Consider the following 20,357-nt stretch of genomic DNA (forward strand, 5'->3'; position numbering starts at 1 on the left):
CGGAAGTTTTGCTGTAGCCCAGGGAAGTCTCTCATTTGCACCATCCCTGGCGACAAGTTTTTAATGTGGGGTGCAAAGAAAGTGGTGTGTGCTTGGCCTGAGCCACCAGCTAGAGTCCCTGTGTGTTCTTCAGAAGCTCCCCTGGCTGTGCCCTGGTCGTGGGGAACTGTAATTCTCTGTGGCCTCAGTCTGGCTTGGGGGTGTGTCTTGGCCAGCATCATTTCCGTCACCAAGCCAACCTTCAGATTCTAGTTTCCTCCTCCGGTGCCCACCCATCCTCTCCAGAGCAGCACGTTCTGCCTTATTTTTGGTGAGGTGCCTTGTCTAGCCAGGACAGCTCTAGGCTAAAGCTCCTGTGGACTGAGATCTCCACAGTGACTAGCATACAAAGCTGTGTCTACCTCCAGGGGGCTTTTCTTGCTCTAGTGCAGGCTGTAGAGAAAACAGCTGCATTCCTGGGTGTGCTTTCACCAGGACAATCACAAAGGTGTCAGTTTCTAAGGGCAAATGAAAAATTCCAAGTGGGCAGAATTCCCAAGGCCTCCAGAAGCACTGTTTCTCTGTGTAGCTTTGGAGCCTGTCCTGGCACTTGTAGACCTGGATGGCCTCGAACTCACAAGCACTGCCCTCTTAATATGAAGCAGCTCCTGCCATGCAAGTTACTGAGTTTGCGACACCGTGGGGAGCTAGGTCTCTGTTCTTCATAGAGTCACACAGTATATCCTAACCGGGTAAGTAACTCACCCCGAGGAGGCTGGCCTGAATATTCCAGTCCTCTTCCTTTCATTCTTGTTCTGTGCACTGGGTTTCAATTTGAGGCTTGGGTTTCAGGATTTTGAAGCAAGATCTCACAATTGAGCAATCCCCTACCTCAGTCTCATGACATTTATACTTACAAGAGTGAGCCACCATGCTGTCTCAAAATCCACTTAGCTGTTGTCTTACGCAAACGTCACTTTTAAATGTGTATTAACAAGCCAGTTACAGGGTGCTGGGAATTGCTTCCCTTGCCCACCTCCAACAACTGGATAATCAATTCTGTGTGGCTAACAATTGGTCATCTGAGTTGGTCCCATTGCTCTTACCAGTCCCACAAAACTGACTAGCCAATTAGTTTTAGTCTTCGGCTACAGTAATCTAGGGATATAAATGCCAAGATTTTCTCCAAAAATCAACTCTGAGATATGGATTAGTACAGGTCAAAAGAAGGGGCCGGGTGTTCCATCATAGACCTGCTGTTCCTCCGGGTTCCTCTACCTTCAGAAGCAGCGCTCACAGCACGTGCCCGCACTCCGGCCCGGACCACCCCACCGGTCCCGGCGTGCCGCGCGTGGCGCACGTGACCCCGCCCCCTGCCATTGGCCAGGCGGGGGAGGGGCGTGGCCGCCTCGGCGCGAGCCAGCCGGAGCTTCCCTCGGCTGCAGCCTTCCGAGCATCGCTGGGCCACTCGACAGCGGCGTGCGGCTGGGGAGCGCAGCCTGGGTACCGCGCACGCGCCAGAAGGAGCGCGGAGTCGCAGAGGCTGCGGCAGGTGTGCCGGGGCATCCTCTAGTGATCTAGGGGGCTGGGGCGGGGCCTTAGAGGCCACACCTCCCTCAGGTTGTTCCCCCTCCCGAGGGTGGAGGGTAGAAGTGCCTCTGAAGGGTCCTACCTGGGGAGACCCCCCTAAAATGTAGGGCATATCCAGAATGCGTGAAAACTGGGGAAACTGCCTCTCCCCTAGGGTGGAAGCTACCATGACAATAAGGGAGTCTGGAGCCCTGGGAAAGAAGACTATGGATATGAGCTGTGGGAGTTCAGGATTCTTATGGGCCCTTGATCCCATCTGGAGGGAATGGGGGCGTGTTAGATGAGGCCCCTAAGTACCAGGGCTCAGTCGTGGCTCCTACCCTGGTCCCTGGGAGGCTCAGGCACGCCCCGGGTTTCTGGTTCCTGCTACCAGCCACAAAGTGCGAGGCCTCCCCTCTGCTGTGCTGCAGGATGGGTCCCTCGGGTTTGCTGCTGGCCCTAGGCCTGCACCTGGCGGTGTGCTCCCGTCCTCACCGGGACTACTGCGTGCTGGGCGCGGGTCCTGCGGGGCTGCAGATGGCCGCCCTCCTGCAACGGGCCGGCAGGGACTACGAGGTGTTCGAACGCGAGTCCGCGCCCGGCAGCTTCTTCACGCGCTATCCGCGCCACCGCAAGCTCATCAGCATCAACAAGCGGTACACGGGCAAGGCCAACGCCGAGTTCAACCTCCGCCACGACTGGAACTCGTTGCTCAGCGACGACCCACACCTGCTCTTCAGACACTACTCGCAGGCTTACTTCCCAGACGCCAGCGACATGGTGCACTACCTGGGTGACTTCGCAAAGCGCCTGGGGCTCCACGTGCTATACAACACAAACATCACCCACGTGACTCTGGACAAGAATCCACAAGCCTGGAACGGCCATTACTTCATTCTGACCGACCAGAATGGCCAGGCTTACCGGTGCAGGTAAGGACCCTATTGCCGGAACTGGACCTCGTCCAAAATTGGCCTCGAAATCTGAAAGACTGGGAGAAAGGGGCACCACTTACTCCCACTGGGGCTCAGTGCTGAGGTTTGGTACAGCCAGCACTTTTTAAGGTATGTCCTTAAAAAGCTGTAGCTGAGTATGTTTGGAAAATTCATCCTCTAGTATTTGTCAGGCTTTATCACCTTCTCTATGATCCTCTGATGCTGGGTACCGCACATATTGCATAGCTTGTACCCACAAACCCTTGCAGGCAGGTCCAGCCTTTTGCCAGTGCAACACTACGTTGTCATTCAGGATTCACACTCAAAAACCATGCATTCAAGTTACAAAAGGCACACCATACACAAATCTCATGATGTTTTAAATAAACTCGCCAGTTATGTTGGGCCGCATTCATAGCTGGCGTGGACCCCATGTGGCCTAGAAACCATCGGTTGGACACATCTGATAGTTTCTTAAAATAAGTATCCCCAAAACCATGGTGAGAAAAAAAAGGTGAAGTGTCCAGCCAGCATCAGACACTGGCCAGAAGGATCTCAGAACAGAACGAGAGCAGAAGCCCAGCAAGCATGGCTTTCAGACACCGATATTGTCTTGCTTTGGCCTGGGAGGCATTATGTGGGCACCTCAAACTTATTCAATCCTCACAAGGGACCTAGAGCAAATGTTCCCCAAAACCCATTCGGCAGGTGCAGATCTGGGGCTCTCGTGACCTTGGTCACCCCGTTGTGTCACTAACACGGTGGGGCTACCTTTGGGTTGAGATTTTGTTGACCCCTAAGCCAGTGTTCTTTCTGCTACTCCAGGCTCCTGTCCTGGCTGTCAGCTTCACTCTGGCTCCAGACAAGTGTCTAACTACTGTTCATCTGTTCCTGAAACCCAGAGAAGGGGGGACACAGGGGGTACAGGGGGGGATGTCCTCATTAGGACTCTTGATTTTTAGGTAGCCTTGCTAGAGTAAAAGTAAGGAGCAGAGAAACCAAGGGTCGGAAAACAAGAACCTGTCCCCTGTATGTGTCCCTCCAGTGGATGAGCTCTACATGGAAATTCTACCCTGCATCCAAACTGTCCTGCAGCCAGCAAAATCCAGATACCCGGCTGGCACCACTCCGCTATAATCCCCAGCAGTGTAAAGGGCAGAACCGGGCATGATGGCACACATGCCTGTAACCCCAGCATTTGGGAGACTGAGACAGGATGATTGCCAGATCCCAGGCTAGCCCAGGCTACACATCAAGCCCACATCTCAACAGCAGGACTTTGGAATCAGGCCCTTCTGTGCTCAGACTGTGAAAAGTTCTGGCTGCCCTGACCCATGGACGCTGTCTTCTCACCTGTGAAATGAACTGGGACACCAGCCACAGAGTGTACGAGATCCAGGAATAGATAAGATGATAGGATAACCGCACCCGGCAGTGTGGCTAGATGTGTGGGCCTGGCCTGCCAGTCTTAATGCCAGGCTGGAGTGGTTGCCGGAGGGGGTAGGATGGGGGGAGTAACCTCACTGCTATGTTCAGTTAGAGGAAATGTTTTTGGTTTTTCATAATATCCATGAGCAAACTTAATCCCAGGTATGGAAGGCAATGAAGGACTGTAGCTATCCTGGGGAGAGGCACACTAAGATGGGTCAGTATGTGGAGTTAGCGGGTAAACAGATGAGTGGACATATCTTTGGGAGCCTGGAATCAGGATGAGGCAAGGAAAGCCACACTGTGTGACTGCACAGCTGAAGAACTGAGTCGTCTTTCTTTGTCCCCCACCTGCAGCGTCCTGCTGGTAGCCACTGGTTTGTCGGTCCCCAAACTGGTTGACTTCCCTGGCTCGGAACATGTGGAAGGTTACGAGTCCGTATCCGTGGACCCGAAAGACTTTGTGGGTCAGAATGTGCTGATCCTGGGCCGTGGGAACTCAGCCTTCGAGACAGCAGAGAACATCTTGGGGGTCACAAACTTTGTCCACATGCTGAGCCGCTCCCGGGTTCGGCTCTCCTGGGCCACCCACTATGTTGGAGATGTCAGGTATGCTACATCCCTGCTGTGTGTTCCACGCTGTCGATCCTGTACCAGTCTGTGTCCTGGTACTGTAAGAAAATGCCTGAGGCGGGGTTCATGATTTCAGATGCTACATCCAGCCGTATGTAGCTCTCTAAGCGCTCACCACCAGCGTCTACCCCACAGCAGATGGTGTCACAGCAGCAGGGACACATGCCAGAGAGGAAGGTTGCAGAACAAGACGGGAAGCCAGAACAAGGGGGAAGTTGGGCTCCCTTCCTCTATAGCAATCCTTTACCTGGACCTAGCAGGGAATTCCAACAGAACTGTCTTAATCTCTCCAAAGGCTTTACCCCAGTGAGCTGCCTCTGGGCTCTGCCTCTTAAGGATCTACCACCAGGGCCTGGGAATATAGCTCCATTGGTAGGGAGCTCAATTCCCACGGACTAAATCCATGGGTTCAGTCCCCAGGTTCCCATAACCAAGGTGTGGCGACACACCTGTAAACTCAGTACGCAGGTACTTAGGAGGTGGAGGTTGGAGGTCAGAGTTCAAGGTCATTGGCTACTTAAGTGAATTTGAGGCCAGCTTGGGCTACATAGGATCTTATATTTACCAAAAAGAACAAAAGGAGAAGAGAAGAGAAAAGTTCACCGCCTCCCAGCATTACCTCTATGGAGATTGATCTTCCCTTGGGTTCAATCCCTAGAAAGCCCCAAACAAGGGAGCTTCCCCATCTTCAGCTGGGCTAGACAACCTTCCTGAGCCTTCTTTCCTCTCTTGCCTGCTCGTGGGGCCCCAGAGCCATCAACAATGGCCTGCTGGACACCTACCAGCTGAAGTCACTAGACGGACTCCTGGAGTCGAACCTGGAGTACCTGGCCCTCGTGAAGGACAGCAAGGGCAAGTTCCACATCACCCTCAAGTTCTTCCTGGAGGAGAACAACAGTAGCCAGAGTGTGGACTCCATTCCCCTCCCCGAGGATGACAATGACAACTTTGCCATGCGGGTGGCCTATGACCGTGTCATCCGCTGCCTGGGCTGGAAGTTTGACTTCTCCATTTTCAACCAGTGAGTCCAAGTGGGGCGGAGGTAGGGAACCCCGGCCAGCACCTTCAGACCTCCCTGGGGACTCTAGGCTTCAGAAGGGTAGTGCAAGAGGGGAGGAGGATGCAAGGGCCTTATCCACAGAAACTATTGTTTCTAACAACCCTCTCCACTGGCAGGTCCCTCAGACTCTCCTCAGGGACTGAATTCAGTAAGAAGTACCCACTGATCAGAGCTAGCTATGAGTCCAAAGGAAGCCGGGGTCTCTTTATCCTTGGGACCGCCAGCCACTCTGTGGACTACCGGAAATCTGCTGGCGGCTTCATTCATGGATTCCGATACACAGGTGAGCCTGGCTGAAGGACCACTATCCCAGGGCTCCCAACTTCCAAACGCATCAAAACGATGTTTTCGTGGACCGGGGCTATGTCTAGGAAAAGCGTAACAGTAGATATCTCTAACAGTAATCTGTGACATGCTTCTCCTGTGCACTTTGAACTGAAGTGTGTTCACAGGGATGGGTGTTCTCACACATGCCGCTTTCACAGGGCTAAATAAGGCAGTACCCTAGCGTATGTAGCTATGAAGCAACAACGTGCAAGAACACCTCTGTCTGATGTGGAGTTAGTGAAGATCTTTTCCCATTCTGTAGCTGTTGTTTTGTCTTGTTGACCGTGTCCTTTGCTTTACAGAAGCTTTTCAGTTTCAGGAGGACCCATTTATTAAGTGTTTCTCTCAGTGTCTGTGCTACTGGGGTTATATTTAGGCAGTGTTCTCCAGTACCAATGCGTTCAAGTGTATTTCCCACTTTCTCTTCTTTTTTTTCTTTTTTTTTGATTTTTTTTATTGATATTTATTGAGCTCTACATTTTTCTCTGATCCTCTCCCTACCTCTCCCCTCCCTCAAGGTCCCCATGCTTTCAGTTTACTCAGGAGATCTTGTCTTTTTCTACTTTCTACTTCCCATGTAGATTAGATCTATGTAAGGCTCTCTTAGTGTCCTCATTGTTGTCTAAGTTCTCTGGGATTGTGGTTTGTAGGCTGGCTTTCTTTGCTTTATGTTTAAAAACCACCTATTAGTGAGCACATGTGATAATTGTCTTTCTGTGTCTGGGTTACCTCACTCAAAATAAAGTTTTCTAGCTCCATTCATTTGCCTGCAAAATTCAAGCTGTCGTTATTTTTTTCTGCCGTGTAGTACTCCATTGTGTAAATATACCACATTTTCCTTATCCATTCTTTGGTTGAGGAACATTTAGATTGTTTCCAAGTTCTGGCTATGACAAACAAAGCTGCTATGAACATAGTTGAGTACATGTCCTTGTGGCACAATTGAGCATCATTTGGATATATAACCAAAAGTAGTATTACTGGGTCTTGAGGAAGGTTATTTTCTAATTTTCTGAGAAATCACCACACTGACATCCAAAGGGGTTATACCAGCTTGCATTCCCACCAGCAATGCAGAAGTGTTCCCTTTTCCCCCACAACCTCTCCAGCATAAGTTGTCATCAGTGTTTTTGATCTTGGCCATTCTTACAGGTATAAGATGGAATCTCAGAGTTGTTTTGATTTGCATTTCTCTGATGATTAACGATGTTGAACATTTCCTTAAGTGTCTTTCAGCCATTTTAGATTCCTCTGTTGAGAGTTCTCTGTTTAGGTCTGTACTCCATTTTTTTTATTGGATTATGTGTTCTTTTGGTGACCAATTTCTTGAGTTTTTTTGTATATCTGTCTGATGTGGGGTTAGTGAAGATCTTTTCCCATTCTGTAGGCTGTCATTTTGTCTTGTTGACCGTGTCCTTTGCTTTACAGAAGCTCTTTAGTTTCAGGAGGTCCCATTTATTAATTGTTTCTCTCAGTGTCTATACTGCTGGGGTTATATTTAGGAAGTGGTTCCCTGTGCCAATGCATTCAAGTGCACTTCTCACTTTCTCTTCTGTAAGGTTCAGTGTGGCTGGCTTTATGTTGAGGTCTTTGATCCATTTGGACTTGAGTTTTGTGCATGGTGATAGAAATGGGTCTATTTTCATTCTTCTACATGTTGATATCCAGTTATGCCAGCACTACTTGTTAAGTATGCTTTCTTTTTTCCATTTGATATTTTTTGCTTCTTTGTCAAAAATCAGGTGTTCGAAGATGTGTGGGTTGATACCCGGGTCTTCTATTCGGTTCCATTGGTCCTCCTGTCTGTTCTTATGCCAATACCAGGCTGTTTTCAGTACTGTAGCTCTGTAGTAGAGTTTAAAGTCAGGGATTGTTGATGCCTCCAGATGTTCTTTTATTGTACATGATTGTCTTAGCTATTCTGGGTGTTCTGCTTTTCCATACGAAGTTGAGTACCATTCTTTCGAGGTCTTTGAAGAATTTTGCTGGGATTTTTGCTGGGCATTGCATTGAATATGTAGATTGCTTTTGGTAAGATTGCCTGGTTTCTGGTTTTTAAAGAGCGTGCTTTCCTGCCCTTTTCTCCCCTCCATGGAGGAAGCAGTGGACCGAAGCAGCTGAGTGAGTTAAATAGCTGAGCAGCTAAATAGCTGTTACCCACATTTTTCGGGGTCAGGTGCCACCAGCTTGGTATGGGTTTTGCTTGCAGTGCTTACTTTGCATTCAGAGGATGGAGGATCGAGCCTTAGAATCCTTCTTACCAGGACTCCAATAGAAAGCTTTCACTCAGGGGCCTGAATGTTGTTCTGTGAATCCGCCCCTCCCAGCCCAGGGTCCACAGTGCTGAGACCAGAGAAAGACGACCTGTAAGCAGTAATGGTAATGAAGCATTCTGTTAGGATCAGGGCACGGTAGCCCAGGCTAGCCTCCAACTCCCAATCCTCCTGCCTCAGCTCCCTGGTTCTGAGATTAGAGATGTGCAGTACAATACCTGGTTTGTGCTTTGTTTTCTTCCTGAAGACAATAAGTCAGATGATGTGGAGATCGGTGAAGGGGCCACTGCAAAGATCTCCAGGCAAAGAATTGTGCGCTTATTGTAGAAATGTTTTAAAACACAAAATAGCACAGAAAAGGGCTCTCTGGAATCACTTACTGGGGGGCACACATGTGTCAAGATCAGAGGACAGCCTATAGGAGTCTTGTGTTCTCCTTCTGCCTGCAGGACCTGGGGATTGAAGTCAGGCTTGACAGCAGGTGTCTCTACCTGCCAAGCCATCTCACCAGCCCAGTGGTTCTCTTTGTAACATAAAAAGAGGTAGTAGCAAATTCAGCATAGACTCATGGGTCCTCATGGTCTTCCTCATGGGGAGATTTGCGCCCTGCCTCTAGGTTAGAGTGGGCACTGTAGGGACAACTGAGCTGCCTCAGTCCCTGGCTCTCCTGGCAGGTGGCGGTAAACACAACAGCTCATCTGAGCAGCCCTGGAGGTCCGCTGTCACCCCCTGGTCTGCAGCAGAAAGATATCAATGGGAGATCCAACTTGCCCCTCAAATCCCCCCAAATGTGCTAGCACCTAACGTAGACCCTTAGTCCGTGGAGTGGGTGCCACATTGCCTGGCTACTTCTGCATGGGCCACATCCACATCCCAAGGTCCTCGAGTCCGCCTCCTCTGTTTCCATTTAGTTTGATGACTTGTGTCACCTCAGGCCTAGGATTTACTCTTCCTTACCCTTTCCAGCTGGCAGGGAACACTGCACAGTAGGTCCAAGGCAAGCCTGGGCAGCCTAGACCTTGTCTCGCAGTAAAAAAGAGATAAGAAGGTGGCTTAGTGGCAGAGCAGTTGTCTAACAAGTACAAGGCTCCAGGTGTCCTCCATAGTACCGAAAACAATGAGGAAAATCTCGCCATTCTCTGAGTCTTGTTCCTTCATGACTTCTCTTCCATCTCCTGGGACGTCCCATGACTCAGCATGCTGCCGCCTGCTCTACACAGGTCTCACCTTCCCCAGGTGCCAAGCATGTTCTCCATCCCAGGCATCTCCCAGGCTCCTCTAGCTTCAGCTCCTACGCCTTGCAAACTGGGCTTGACCGTCATCTCCTCCAAGGGGTCAGAGGCCTAAACAGAGGCCCACCATGGCTCCTTTCTCATGAACACCTGGTTTGTGCCATATCCTCATTGCATTGGGTGTTTTATTAACTTTGGAAGGACAAGCGTCTGTGTTGGGCCGTCCCACAGCAGGGTAAAACAGCCCCAGGTGTGAAGAAAATCACCTTGCTGGTGGCTTGGGCAGCAGTTGCTTTCTATGAAAGATCTCAGAACAAGACAGGGTAGACTTGGACTGGTAGATTTGGGCTGAAAAAGATGAAGCGGCCAGGGCTCTAGCTAGAAATGGGGGATGGACAAGCCCTGTGTCTGGGTTGGATGGTCCCACTGTAAAGGACTGCAGTTGGCAGAGAAATTTCGCTGTGCAGATGGCCTCAGGCAAGGGTGGGCCACTCAGACCCAAATCCACCCCCACCCATACTTTGCGCAATGCCCAGGAGATGGAGTGGAGCAGGGCCCCTGATTGTGTGTGACGATGAAGAAAGAACCTTTGTCATCTGGCCTTTTACACACAGCTCTCACTGCCATGGTTTCCCAGGCCTGAACCTCCCTCCAGTGAGCCAAGATAAAATCTTGGCCCTTCCTCCCTCTGGCCATTTCAGTGCGTGCTGTCCACCGGCTCCTGGAACATCGGCACCATGGCATCGACTGGCCGTCCACGGAGTACCCCATCACACAGCTGACCAGTTCCATCATCCGGCGTGTAAATGAGGCTTCTGGGCTGTACCAGATGTTCAGTGTGCTGGCTGACATCATCCTGGTGAAGGAGTGAGTAACCCTTCCCACTCCATCTCCCCCCACCCTGCTTTACCCATATACCCCACCCCTTGCTTCTGGTACTATTCTGTGTGCTGAGTGGCCCAGTTGTTTCCTGTGCAAGGGAGGCCTGCAGAGGCTAAATCTATCCTGGCAGGGAAATCAGAGAGGTAAATACCACAAGCTCTGTTATGGATTTCTTACTGTGTGGTTTGGGGAGGTAGTTAAGCTCTGTGCTTTCTTGCCTTCGGAGTTCCTTTGCAGCACTGAAGGGTGAAGATAAGAGTCCCCTCAGGCACGGGCCAGGGTGGCCCTTTTAGATCAAGAGATTACTGGCAAATCACAGGACACACAGAGCCTGAGGACCCGTACAGTGTGTGTGAGGAGAGGACAAGGGAGGACTTAGAGAAGACAGGCAGGCAGGTGAGACATGGAGGAGGACCCCTGAGTCAGAGAACATGCCCTGATCCAAAGCCCTGGCCACTCAACGTGAAGTTCAGGAGCACAGGAAGTCCAGAAGCTCAGCACACTACCTTGCTTCATCCTCAGCGTCCCGTCCATGAGGCCAGAGCTGTCTAGATCAGGGTGCTCCTGGCAGGACCCAGCGCTCAGTCAGTATCCCAGGCCTGTCACCCACTCTAGTCCAGCAGCCTCCCACACAGCCAGTCTGCCCTCACTGCAGCCACCAGCCATCTTTAAAGGGACAGTCACACTGTTATCCTTGAGTCCCAACTCCCCACAGCCCTACCTTCTCCACCCACTTAAACACATTATCACCCCACACCTCCTTTACTCATGCCCTGGGACCCCCCGGCCCCATTACTCTCATTTCTACCTATAGCGGCAAGCTTCTCCCCACTTGCCTCATCTAGAACTTCACCAAGTGTACCAGAAGGCACAGCTGCCACCGTGATATTATAGGGTGGGAGATTCCTGCTTGGTCCACACCACTGCACCTGTGGAGAGCTCTATGTCCCCACCCACACCCAATGAGCCCGAACCCCTCCCCGGTCCTGAGTTCTCCTGGGATTCCACCCACAGGAACGCTACAGCATTTGAGTACCTGGAAGAGTTTCCCATGCAGATGCTGGCCCAGCTGGAGTCGCTCACAGGGAGGACAGCACGCCATGGGCTCTTCATCATCAACATGGAATATGGCAAAAATTTCTCTGGGCCTGAGAAGGACGTCTTCTATTACGACCGGTCCGTAGCACATATAGAAGATGCCTGGCGTTCTAACTTCCTGCACCCTGTCATCTACTATTACAGACACCTCCCCACTGGTGAGCTGGCCGCTACCCTCCCTGAGCTCAGCCTCCTCAAGGGGAGTCCCTCTTGGACCACCTCTGTCTAGACAGCAGTCACCAGAAGGCCACGCATTGCTTCTGCAGCTGACAGAGGGAACCCCAAGGGGACCTACATAAGCCATGCGTGATCTCTGGGCACTATGTAGTGACAGGGGTGCTGTCATGCGGTGTCTCAAAGTGGGGGGAGGTGCTGCAGCTGAGTATTAAGAAGAAAGGATGAGGGTGGGTAAGATGACTGGGTGGTAGGGGCCCTTACCATGGAAGACTAGAGACCTGAGTTCAATCCCTGAAACCCACCTAACGGTGGGAGAAGATAATCGACTCTACAAAACTGTCCTCCGACCTCCCCACAGGCTCTCTGGCGTGTGTGCCCATACAAACAGCAATACGACAGTAATAATAAACCAGACAAGGACTGAGCAGGCCAGCACAGTACAGAAATGCCACGCCCAACTCCCAGTTCTGTCCTCACTGCCATTTTACTTAACCTCTCTGAGTCTTGTTCTGTAAGATGGGATGACAATGATTATTTCATACGGGATTGCAGGAGGGTAGAACAGTGCCAGCAGTGCTAAGGCACAGCCTGGGTACCGTGCCTTTCAGTTCAGAACATGAAGGGCCTCAGGTGGAAGAGGATGCTCCAGTGCCTGTCACCCCAGCACTGGGGAGGCGAGGCAGGTTTACCACAAACTCAATGCCAGCCTAGGCTGTACAGTGAGTTCCTGTCTCAGAACTGAGTGTGGTGAGGCACCCCTCTGTAATGCCAGCATTCGGGAAATAGAGGCAGGAGGTCAGCCTGGGCTATTTGAGACTCTGTCTCAAAAGAAGAAAAAGGTGGCCCAGGTGGAGATTGTTCCCAACGGCAAAGGCAGTTTCAACAGGTGGAAGGCAGCGGGTAGGGAGTGCAGATTTGGGGTGGCCCAAACCCTGGCCAGCTAGGATTGGTCACCTCCTAGGGTCTAGTTTCCAGGGATGGTCAGGTGTTGGTCTAGCAGCCTGTGGGCTGGGCCCACATGGAGCAGGGTCCACAGCAGTGGGAAGTGAGCCTAGATGAGCCCTGTGCAGCCAATGGTTCCTGTGCTGCACACAGAAACCACAGGCAGCAGGTCTGGTTCCTCTTCCTCCTGCTGCATGATGGTGGCTGGTGGCCAAGCTGACCACAGCCTGACAGAAGCACCCTAGGAAGGCCACCATGAGAGCAGGGGGAGGTGCCGGAATGAAGGGCCCGGCCCTGATGCCTCCCTCCTCCCACAGAGCAAGATATGCGGTTCCGGCCTGCACAGTGGCCCCTGCCTCGGCCCATGGCCATCCATCACATAGTGGAGGACTTCCTGACCGACTGGACAGCCCCAGTGGGGCACATCCTCCCACTGAGGCGCTTCCTGGAAAACTGTCTGGACACAGATCTGCGAAGCTTCTATGCAGGTAAGCGAGTGCCCAAGAGGGCTGAGGGTGGGGTGAACACCTTAGTGCTAGTGTGCTGGTGTGTTAGTGTGCTAGTGTGCATGGGTTTGGGCTCCAGCACAGGAGCAGGGAAGGGAGGAGAGGAGAAGAAGCCAAGAGCTAGAGGCTATCAAAATTGATTGTACAATCTTGAAAAAGATGGAGATGAGGGGCTGGAGAGATGGCTCAGAGGGTGAGAGCATTGCCTGCTCTTCCAAAGGTCCTGAGTTCAATTCCCAGCAACCACATGGTGGCTCACAACCATCTGTAATGAGGTCTGGTGCCCTCTTCTGGCCTGCAGACATACACACAGACAGAATATTGTATACAAAATAAATAAATAAAATTTAAAAAAAAGATGGAGACGAACCTAATGGAGATAAAATATTCTTGAAATAAAAAGCTCAGTATAAGGAGCTGGTGGTGCACTAGACAGAGATGAAGAGAGAATTGGTGAACTGGAAGGCAGATCTGATAGCTAAATGCAAAGAGGGGCCTGAGGCAAGAACTCAAATGATTTAGAGGAGAAAGTGATAGAAACAAGCCAATATCTTTGTCCTTTTAAACCTCTGGATGTTCCGAATCCAGTGCTTTTTCTATTATGAAAAGAACACGTCAAGACACCTGTCAAATGTGTGACACTATTCATACAAAGTCAAGTTAGAGACTGACTCCACCCTAGTCAAACAGCAAGCATCCTGCCTTGTCCTGACTCTGCTTTGAAGTGGTTTGGGAGCTGATCTGCTGCTGAGTGGCATCCTATCCCTGATCATCTAAGCATCTTCCTCTCTTGATTAGCCCATAGAGCTGAGCTGAGCTGAGCACCTGTACACATCTAATAGTTACACACTTCCTCCAACAAACCCACATCTCCTAACAGTGCTACTCCGTGTGAGCTTATAGGAGCCAATTACATTCAAACTACCACAGCAGCTTAGATTGAAGGGCTGGAAAGGACTGTGCAGGCCCCTGATGAACACTTCCCCTAGGTCCCCAGCATTGCCCACTTCTTTCTGTCCTCTCCTCTACCTGACCTGACACCTTCTTTTGCCTTTGTATAGAATCCTGTTTCCTGTTCACCTTCACACGCCAGAAGCTGCCCCCCTTTTGCCAGCAGGGGTACCTAAAGATGCAGGGGCTTTCAAGCACCAAGAGCCTTTGGCAACATGGTGTGGAAAGCAGGCTCTTGCAGGACTACACAGCCATGGAGGACAGCAGCAATCGACTTGGTAACCACCCCTCGGCTCCAGGGTCTCTCACTCAGACCCTTGACAGCAACAAGGAGGAGCTCTGAACATCCCCTCCCGGGCTATGAAGGTAGTGCCTCCTTGGGGGCCCTTTCCCCAGGCTCTCTCCTACCTCTCAGGCTGCTCAGGACCATCACAGAGATAACAGACGACAAGACAGCCTATAGAGTGCCGAAGGCTGGGACACAGTCACACAGTAGTGTCCCGTCCTGTGCTGGCCCCTGGGTGCTAGGTGCACAGTTAAGAGGAGGGTACCATCTGCCTTCCACTGCCTGCTTGTGTCCAACTTAGAGCATCACTAAGCACCACCCTGGTCTGGTGTGTCTGCTGCTAGGACCGAGCTCCTTTCCCCTCTGGTTCACTCTGCAGATGGGCTTGGGTCTGCCTGGGGAACGGCTCACAGCTGAAACCCCCTCATTTCCGTAGCAGGCATGTTATAAGGAAAGCCTGAGGGCTTCAGCCGTGGGGTAGACGGTTGAGATCTCTGCTTCCCAGTACAGCTATGGACCCCGACTCAGAAGCATCAAGCATCTCCTAGGGTCCTCGTCCAGGAGGGCCTGCCCCCATGGCGCTCTTTCTTTCCACATCGTCTCACCCTCCCCGGCACTGGCCCTTGGCGGAACTCCAGTCAGGGTGGGGACAGTAAACGCCTACAAGGTCGTCTGCCCAGCTGACTTCTCAGGAGCAGGGCACTTCAGAACTGCCCTGTCCCCGAGATCACACTCCCAGGGATCAGTGGCCTCTGTGTCCCTCTCCCCCATTGCTGTCTGGTATCCTGAGCCCTGTCTTCCTTGAGACCTGCCTGGGCAGGTTTACGGTGTTGCTGCGCCTGCTGCCTTGGGCGTGGAAATGTTGACACTTGCCGGCCCCTGGCTGCCTTGATGTTCCTCTCCTCTTTCTTGCTTTCCTCACCAGAGTCCACATTCAGCCAACAGATTAGTCTCACTGATGAATAAGCCACGAGGAAAACGTGACCCACAAGGGCAGCCTGGTGATCACGTGATTTCCCATAGCCCCAGAACGCAGGTACTGTTTCTCACCAGCCCCTCAGATGCTCAGGGACCTGTCAACCCAAAGCCCCTTCCTGAGAACGTCCTCTTCTCCAAAGAAGAGTCTTTTCTGGGTCCAAGCCCTCTTGGTCACCTGACCCGTCTGCAGCCACCTTCCTCCCCGGTGCTTACCAGGTTCTAACAGGGCAATCCAACAAGTTCATGTCACCAGGAGGAACTGTGTCCCCTGTACCTACTTGGGGTAGTTGCACAGGGCCAGACCTCCCTAGCCCAGGATGTCAGAGTCACACAGGTTGATTGGCAAGTCAAACTGGGACCCTGCCATCCCACCCTCGCTCACAAGGTATTTTTAAGTGAGTCGTTGATTTAATGCTATCCCATGACATCGAATCCTGTTCCTCACATCTTACCCTCTACTCACTGAGGCTGGCTGAGCCACTTGTTCGGTGCCTTAGCAAGTAGCTGGCTGACACCCTTGTATATGACATCTGCTGCTTCCTGTCATCTGCCAGATCGTTGATTCTGTCACAGTATCAGGCAGCCTTGTTTGTTTTTAACATGAAGAATTCTGTTCTTGCTCAGTTGGCTAGAGATGATTTCTACTTCCCCACCCCACCCCCCGAAAGAGTTTCACCATGTCCTGCCTGGCCTGGTACATATTACATAGCCCAGCCTGCACTTGGATTCATGGTCATTCTCCCGCCTCAGCCTTCCAGGAGTTGGGATTACAAGCTCGAACCACATGAGCTTCTTTAAGGTTTATTCTTAATTATGTGTACTTGTATGTGTCTGCTTGTGGGTATGTGTTCGTGAGCGCAGGTGCCCAGAGGTCAGAAGAGGATGTCAGAGCCCCCTTAACGCTGGAGTTACGGGAGGCTATGAGCAAGCCTATGTGGAGACTGAGAACTGAGCTCAGGTCCTCTAAAGAACAGTAAGTGCTGAGCCAGTTCCTCCTGCCCCAGAACTATTTCAAAGAAAAGATTAAAGATAAAGCCAACTGGATGGGGTACACACCAATATCCCAGCAATAGGGTGGCCAAGGCAGGAAAATGGAGGTTCAAGGCCAACCTGGGCTACATGCAAAGTTCCAAGATAGTGTGGGCAACTGAACAAGATCCTGTCTCAAAAAAGAAATTTTAAAAAGGCAGAAATAAACTGGGTGCGGTGTTACATGCCTTAATCTCAGCACTCCTAAGGCATAGGCTGGAACAGCGCTTGTGAGTGAGTTCAAGGCCAGCCTGGTTGACCCAGCAAGTTCCAAGCCAATAGAGCTACAGTATGAAATCCTGTCCCAAAAGTAAATAAATTTTTTGAAAAGCATGAGCAAAAATAGTTATGGTGAAGGGACTGATTGAAACGCGTGAGAAATTCTAAGCAACTTTTCATGATCATCTCTTCTGTGGTGTAGATAGAGAAGGGCTGGTGAGTCTGTGCCTCCACACGTGACACTGCCCCAGGTGAGCTGGGACAGCAGCCGGGGCTGTTGATAGCCGTGAAGATAGGAACCACAGGATGCCAGCAGTGGCTCTGCTGGGACCGGGGACGGGTTCTTTTTTCCTCTTTTGATCAAATTTGTGTTTAGTTTTCAAATGTGATTCTATGCTACTGAAGTAAAAATACATTTATTTTTAAACCATTTCTGCTCTTGAATTTTGGAATTGCTGGGAAAGAGTGGACATGGGAGCCCTTGCAAGAGACTGTGCTCTGCTTTGATGGTCCAGGCGGTGACTGGGTGGGTTACCCTAGAGAATCACTAGAGGGAAGGAGCACCGTGCTGCAGGATGTAAGCGTGCTCAGGACAGAGTATGAGGGACACACCTGTTCCCTAGCACCTGGGAGGGGGTCAGGATGTAAGCATGCTCAGGGCAGAGTATGGGAGACGCACCTGTACCCTAGCACCTGGAAAATGAGAGGTAGAGACAGGAGGATCAGAAGTTCACGGTCACCCTAGGATACACAAGATCCTGTCTTTAAGAAAAAAAGAAACACCACCACATCTTTAATCCCAGCCCTCGGGAGGCATAGGCAGAAGCAGGTAAGTTCAAGACCAGCCTGGTCTACATACCGAGTTCCAGAACAACAAGCCACATACTGAGATCCTGTCTCTAAGGAAATAAATAGGCTGTCTGGGCTAAAGGAAGTGAGTAGGTAGACCATACACTCGCTCCTCACACGGGGTCTCTAATGACGACTGAGCACACATGACCACATGGCCATCCTTGGAAACATCTCCCGAATGACAGGAAACCAGAGACAAAGTTCCTCCTCTGGGAGAGACCCCCCAGGACTGATCTCCAATGCCTTGGATACCCCAAATTCTTTCTGTATGACAAAAGTGGAGGTGTCCCTGAAGTCTGCCCGGAAACCAGTGGGCTAAAAGCCCTGGGGATGTGGATCAGTTGCCTATAATGCACGAAGCCCTGGGTTCACGGTCATCCAGTGTGGTGGCACACAGCAGAAATTCCAGTTCTTTCTGGGGGCAGAAACAGGAGGATCAGAAAGTCAAGGTCGTACTCAGCTATAGTGAGTTTGAGGCTAACCTAGGATATATTAAATGATTTAATAAAAACTCATATATGCTAGATATAATGTTAAAATCCTGCAATCTACATTTAGGAGTTGAAGGGAGGAGAATCCGTAGTTCAAGGCCAACCTCAGCCACATGTGAGTTTGAAGCCCCCCATGAAGTATGTAAGCCCTGCCTTAAACCACACACACAAGACATGAGACCTGCCTGCAAGCACAGGTGACCTTAAGCATGGACCCTACCCTAGGCAAACCAGGTAAGTGGAATACCTGCAGTAGTAAGTCCAAGTCACCAATAGTGCTTTGGGGTCACATTAAGAAATCAAAGCACATCCCCCAGTGTCATTTAATCAAGAGTGAGTCGATTTGAACTCTCTGCTTCGGGCTTCCTGGGACTTACGTCCTGTCTGTCTGTTGTATGAGTCTGGATCCGTGCCTACCTGAAAGCTGTCTTGTGAACCTGGCCCTCGTCTTTCTCTGAGTATATCTGAGTGTGTGTCTTTAAGGAGGGACTTTGCCCTCTCCTTTACTGAACAGCGCAGAAGCTGTTTGATGGGGTAAGGAATGGGACACTTTATAGAAATCTTGAACAGAGTTTTATAAGGGATTCAGTCACTGGCTCCAACTGAGACCAACTGACCCAGACAGCAAACACTACTACAAACATTACTGTTTATCAACCAATATCTATTCGGCGCAATCAACATTTATGGGTATTTTTATAGATTGCTAATGTTCCCAGCAAATGATTATAGTAACACACACACTACTCTTGGATCAGGGGCATGAAAAAGTACTTAGTTAAGATTACAGCTATGCACCTCCATCCAGGCTGCTGGATGGAGGTGGGTGGTCCTTGGACTTCCCACAGGTCAGGGAACCCTGATTGCTCTTCGAGTTGATGAGAGAGGGGGACTTGATCGGGGGAGGGGGAGGGAAATGGGAGGCGGTGGTGGGGAGGAGGCAGAAATCTTTAACAAATAAATAAATTAAAAAAAATAAAAATAAATAAAACAAAAACAAAAAGATTACAGCTATGCATTGGTTTAAGTTGCAAAGGTGGATTACATGGGAAATCCGAGGCAAGTAATATCGACTGTTACATGGTTCTCTTGAGGGCAGGTTAAGCAGACAGGCTGAGTACGCACAGGGACAGCGCTCTTAAGTGAGCTCTAGGTGTGAGATCCAGCAAAAGTTCCGTTTCTTAGACATTTTCAGCACGATGCATGGCCACAGCCACAGCTCCGCCCCAACAGGGCCTGATGAGAGACCCTGAGCCGAAACCAGCCAGGCAAGCTGCTCCAGATTCCTGAGCACAGACACTCCGGGATGGTGTCTGCAGCTTAGCTGTTACATGGATGGACGTTGTTACTCAGCATCTAAGGACTCACGCATGCTTTACACCAACGCCATCCTCACCACGATGACTGCTGAGCGAGGCTGAAACTTGAACTCAGCACTCTGCAAGAGCAGCCGGTGCTCTTAACTGCCGTCTTTCTAGCCCAAATGTGTTTGGCTTTGACTCACAGTGTGAGGATACAGTCAGTCATGGGGGAGAAGGCTTGGCCTCCAGAGTGTGAGGCTGCCAGTCCCATTGCGTCCCCAGTTAGGAATCAGAGAGAACTAAGTGCTGCTTCTTGGCTCACTTCCTCTTTTTTATTCGGTTCAGGAGCCCGGTTCATGGGGCGCTGCTTCCCACATTCTGGGCAGGTCTTCCCTGTCCTTCAGAGACATGTGTTTCATTGAGAACTAACTGTCATGGTTGCCTAGTCCTGCCGTCCTCCACATGGGTATCCTTCAAGTGAACCCTGAGTGACAGTTCTTTTTTCTTTTATTGGGGTGCTATGTTTTTGTGTGTGTGTGTTTCCTTTTATTTAATTTTTTATTAATGTGTCCTCACCAACTTCCATGGGCTTCATATTTTTTTACACTTTATTTATTTATTGTGTGTGTCCACACACGTGTAGGCTTGCACACCACAGCAGACATGTGGAGATCAGGACGGCTTGAGGGAGTCGGTTCTCCCCTCCTACCACTCAAGTCCCAGACATTGAACTCAGATCGTCAAACTTAGCAGCAGATGTCTTTATCCACAGAGCCGTCTTGTCTTGCTAGCCCAAGAATTCTCAAACCTAGAAAGACATATGGTTCCCACAGGGTGGGGGTTGGGTGAAGTGAAGAGACAGTTGAGCGATACTAATTACATAGCAGGCGCCAAATGAACCCCCTCCTCCCCAAAGGCATGGTAGGTGATTCGGAGTGGTAAGGGAGACCCCTAGACTCGGTACACCAGCCCTTGTGCCCGTGGCTCCACAGCCAATTAGAACATCAGCCACCCAGCCAAACTGGATTCTTCTCTCCAAAATAAGCCATCGACGGCATTTTTCCACTGCAAATACTTGTTTTAAAATACGGGGGAAACGCTGACTGGATAAAGATCTCTGTCAGACTGCAGGCTTTAAAAAAGCATTTAATTCAAGCTGGCATCCCAGACGGAATGCAAATCTGCCGCAGAGCAAAGCTGGTGGGCAAG

The 20,357-nt window shown here is 50.7% G+C and overlaps 1 protein-coding gene across 1 annotated transcript; it reads left to right on the top strand.

Moving 5' to 3' along the window:
* Window positions 1–1,378: 1,378 nt before the first annotated feature.
* On the top strand, window positions 1,379–16,934 carry Foxred2 (FAD dependent oxidoreductase domain containing 2). Its single transcript, XM_075959996.1, has 9 exons — window positions 1,379–1,531; window positions 1,980–2,480; window positions 4,269–4,520; window positions 5,296–5,565; window positions 5,721–5,887; window positions 10,138–10,303; window positions 11,333–11,574; window positions 12,853–13,023; window positions 14,103–16,934. The coding sequence occupies exons 2-9, from the start codon at window positions 1,981–1,983 to the stop codon at window positions 14,333–14,335; spliced, it is 2,001 nt and encodes a 666-aa protein (XP_075816111.1). The 5' UTR covers window positions 1,379–1,531; window position 1,980; the 3' UTR covers window positions 14,336–16,934.
* Window positions 16,935–20,357: the final 3,423 nt, after the last annotated feature.

The sequence above is a fragment of the Microtus pennsylvanicus genome, chromosome 2 (assembly GCF_037038515.1).
Source record: "Microtus pennsylvanicus isolate mMicPen1 chromosome 2, mMicPen1.hap1, whole genome shotgun sequence".
NCBI lineage: Eukaryota > Metazoa > Chordata > Mammalia > Rodentia > Cricetidae > Microtus > Microtus pennsylvanicus.

Bases quoted from the DNA above. Each gene is read 5' to 3' on its own strand.
- Foxred2 (XM_075959996.1), top strand. From the start codon at position 1,981: ATGGGTCCCTCGGGTTTGCTGCTGGCCCTAGGCCTGCACCTGGCGGTG. The intron at 5,888-10,137 runs GTGAGCCTGGCT...TGGCCATTTCAG, and splicing joins TCATGGATTCCGATACACAG to TGCGTGCTGTCCACCGGCTC. The intron at 13,024-14,102 runs GTAAGCGAGTGC...GCCTTTGTATAG, and splicing joins TCTGCGAAGCTTCTATGCAG to AATCCTGTTTCCTGTTCACC.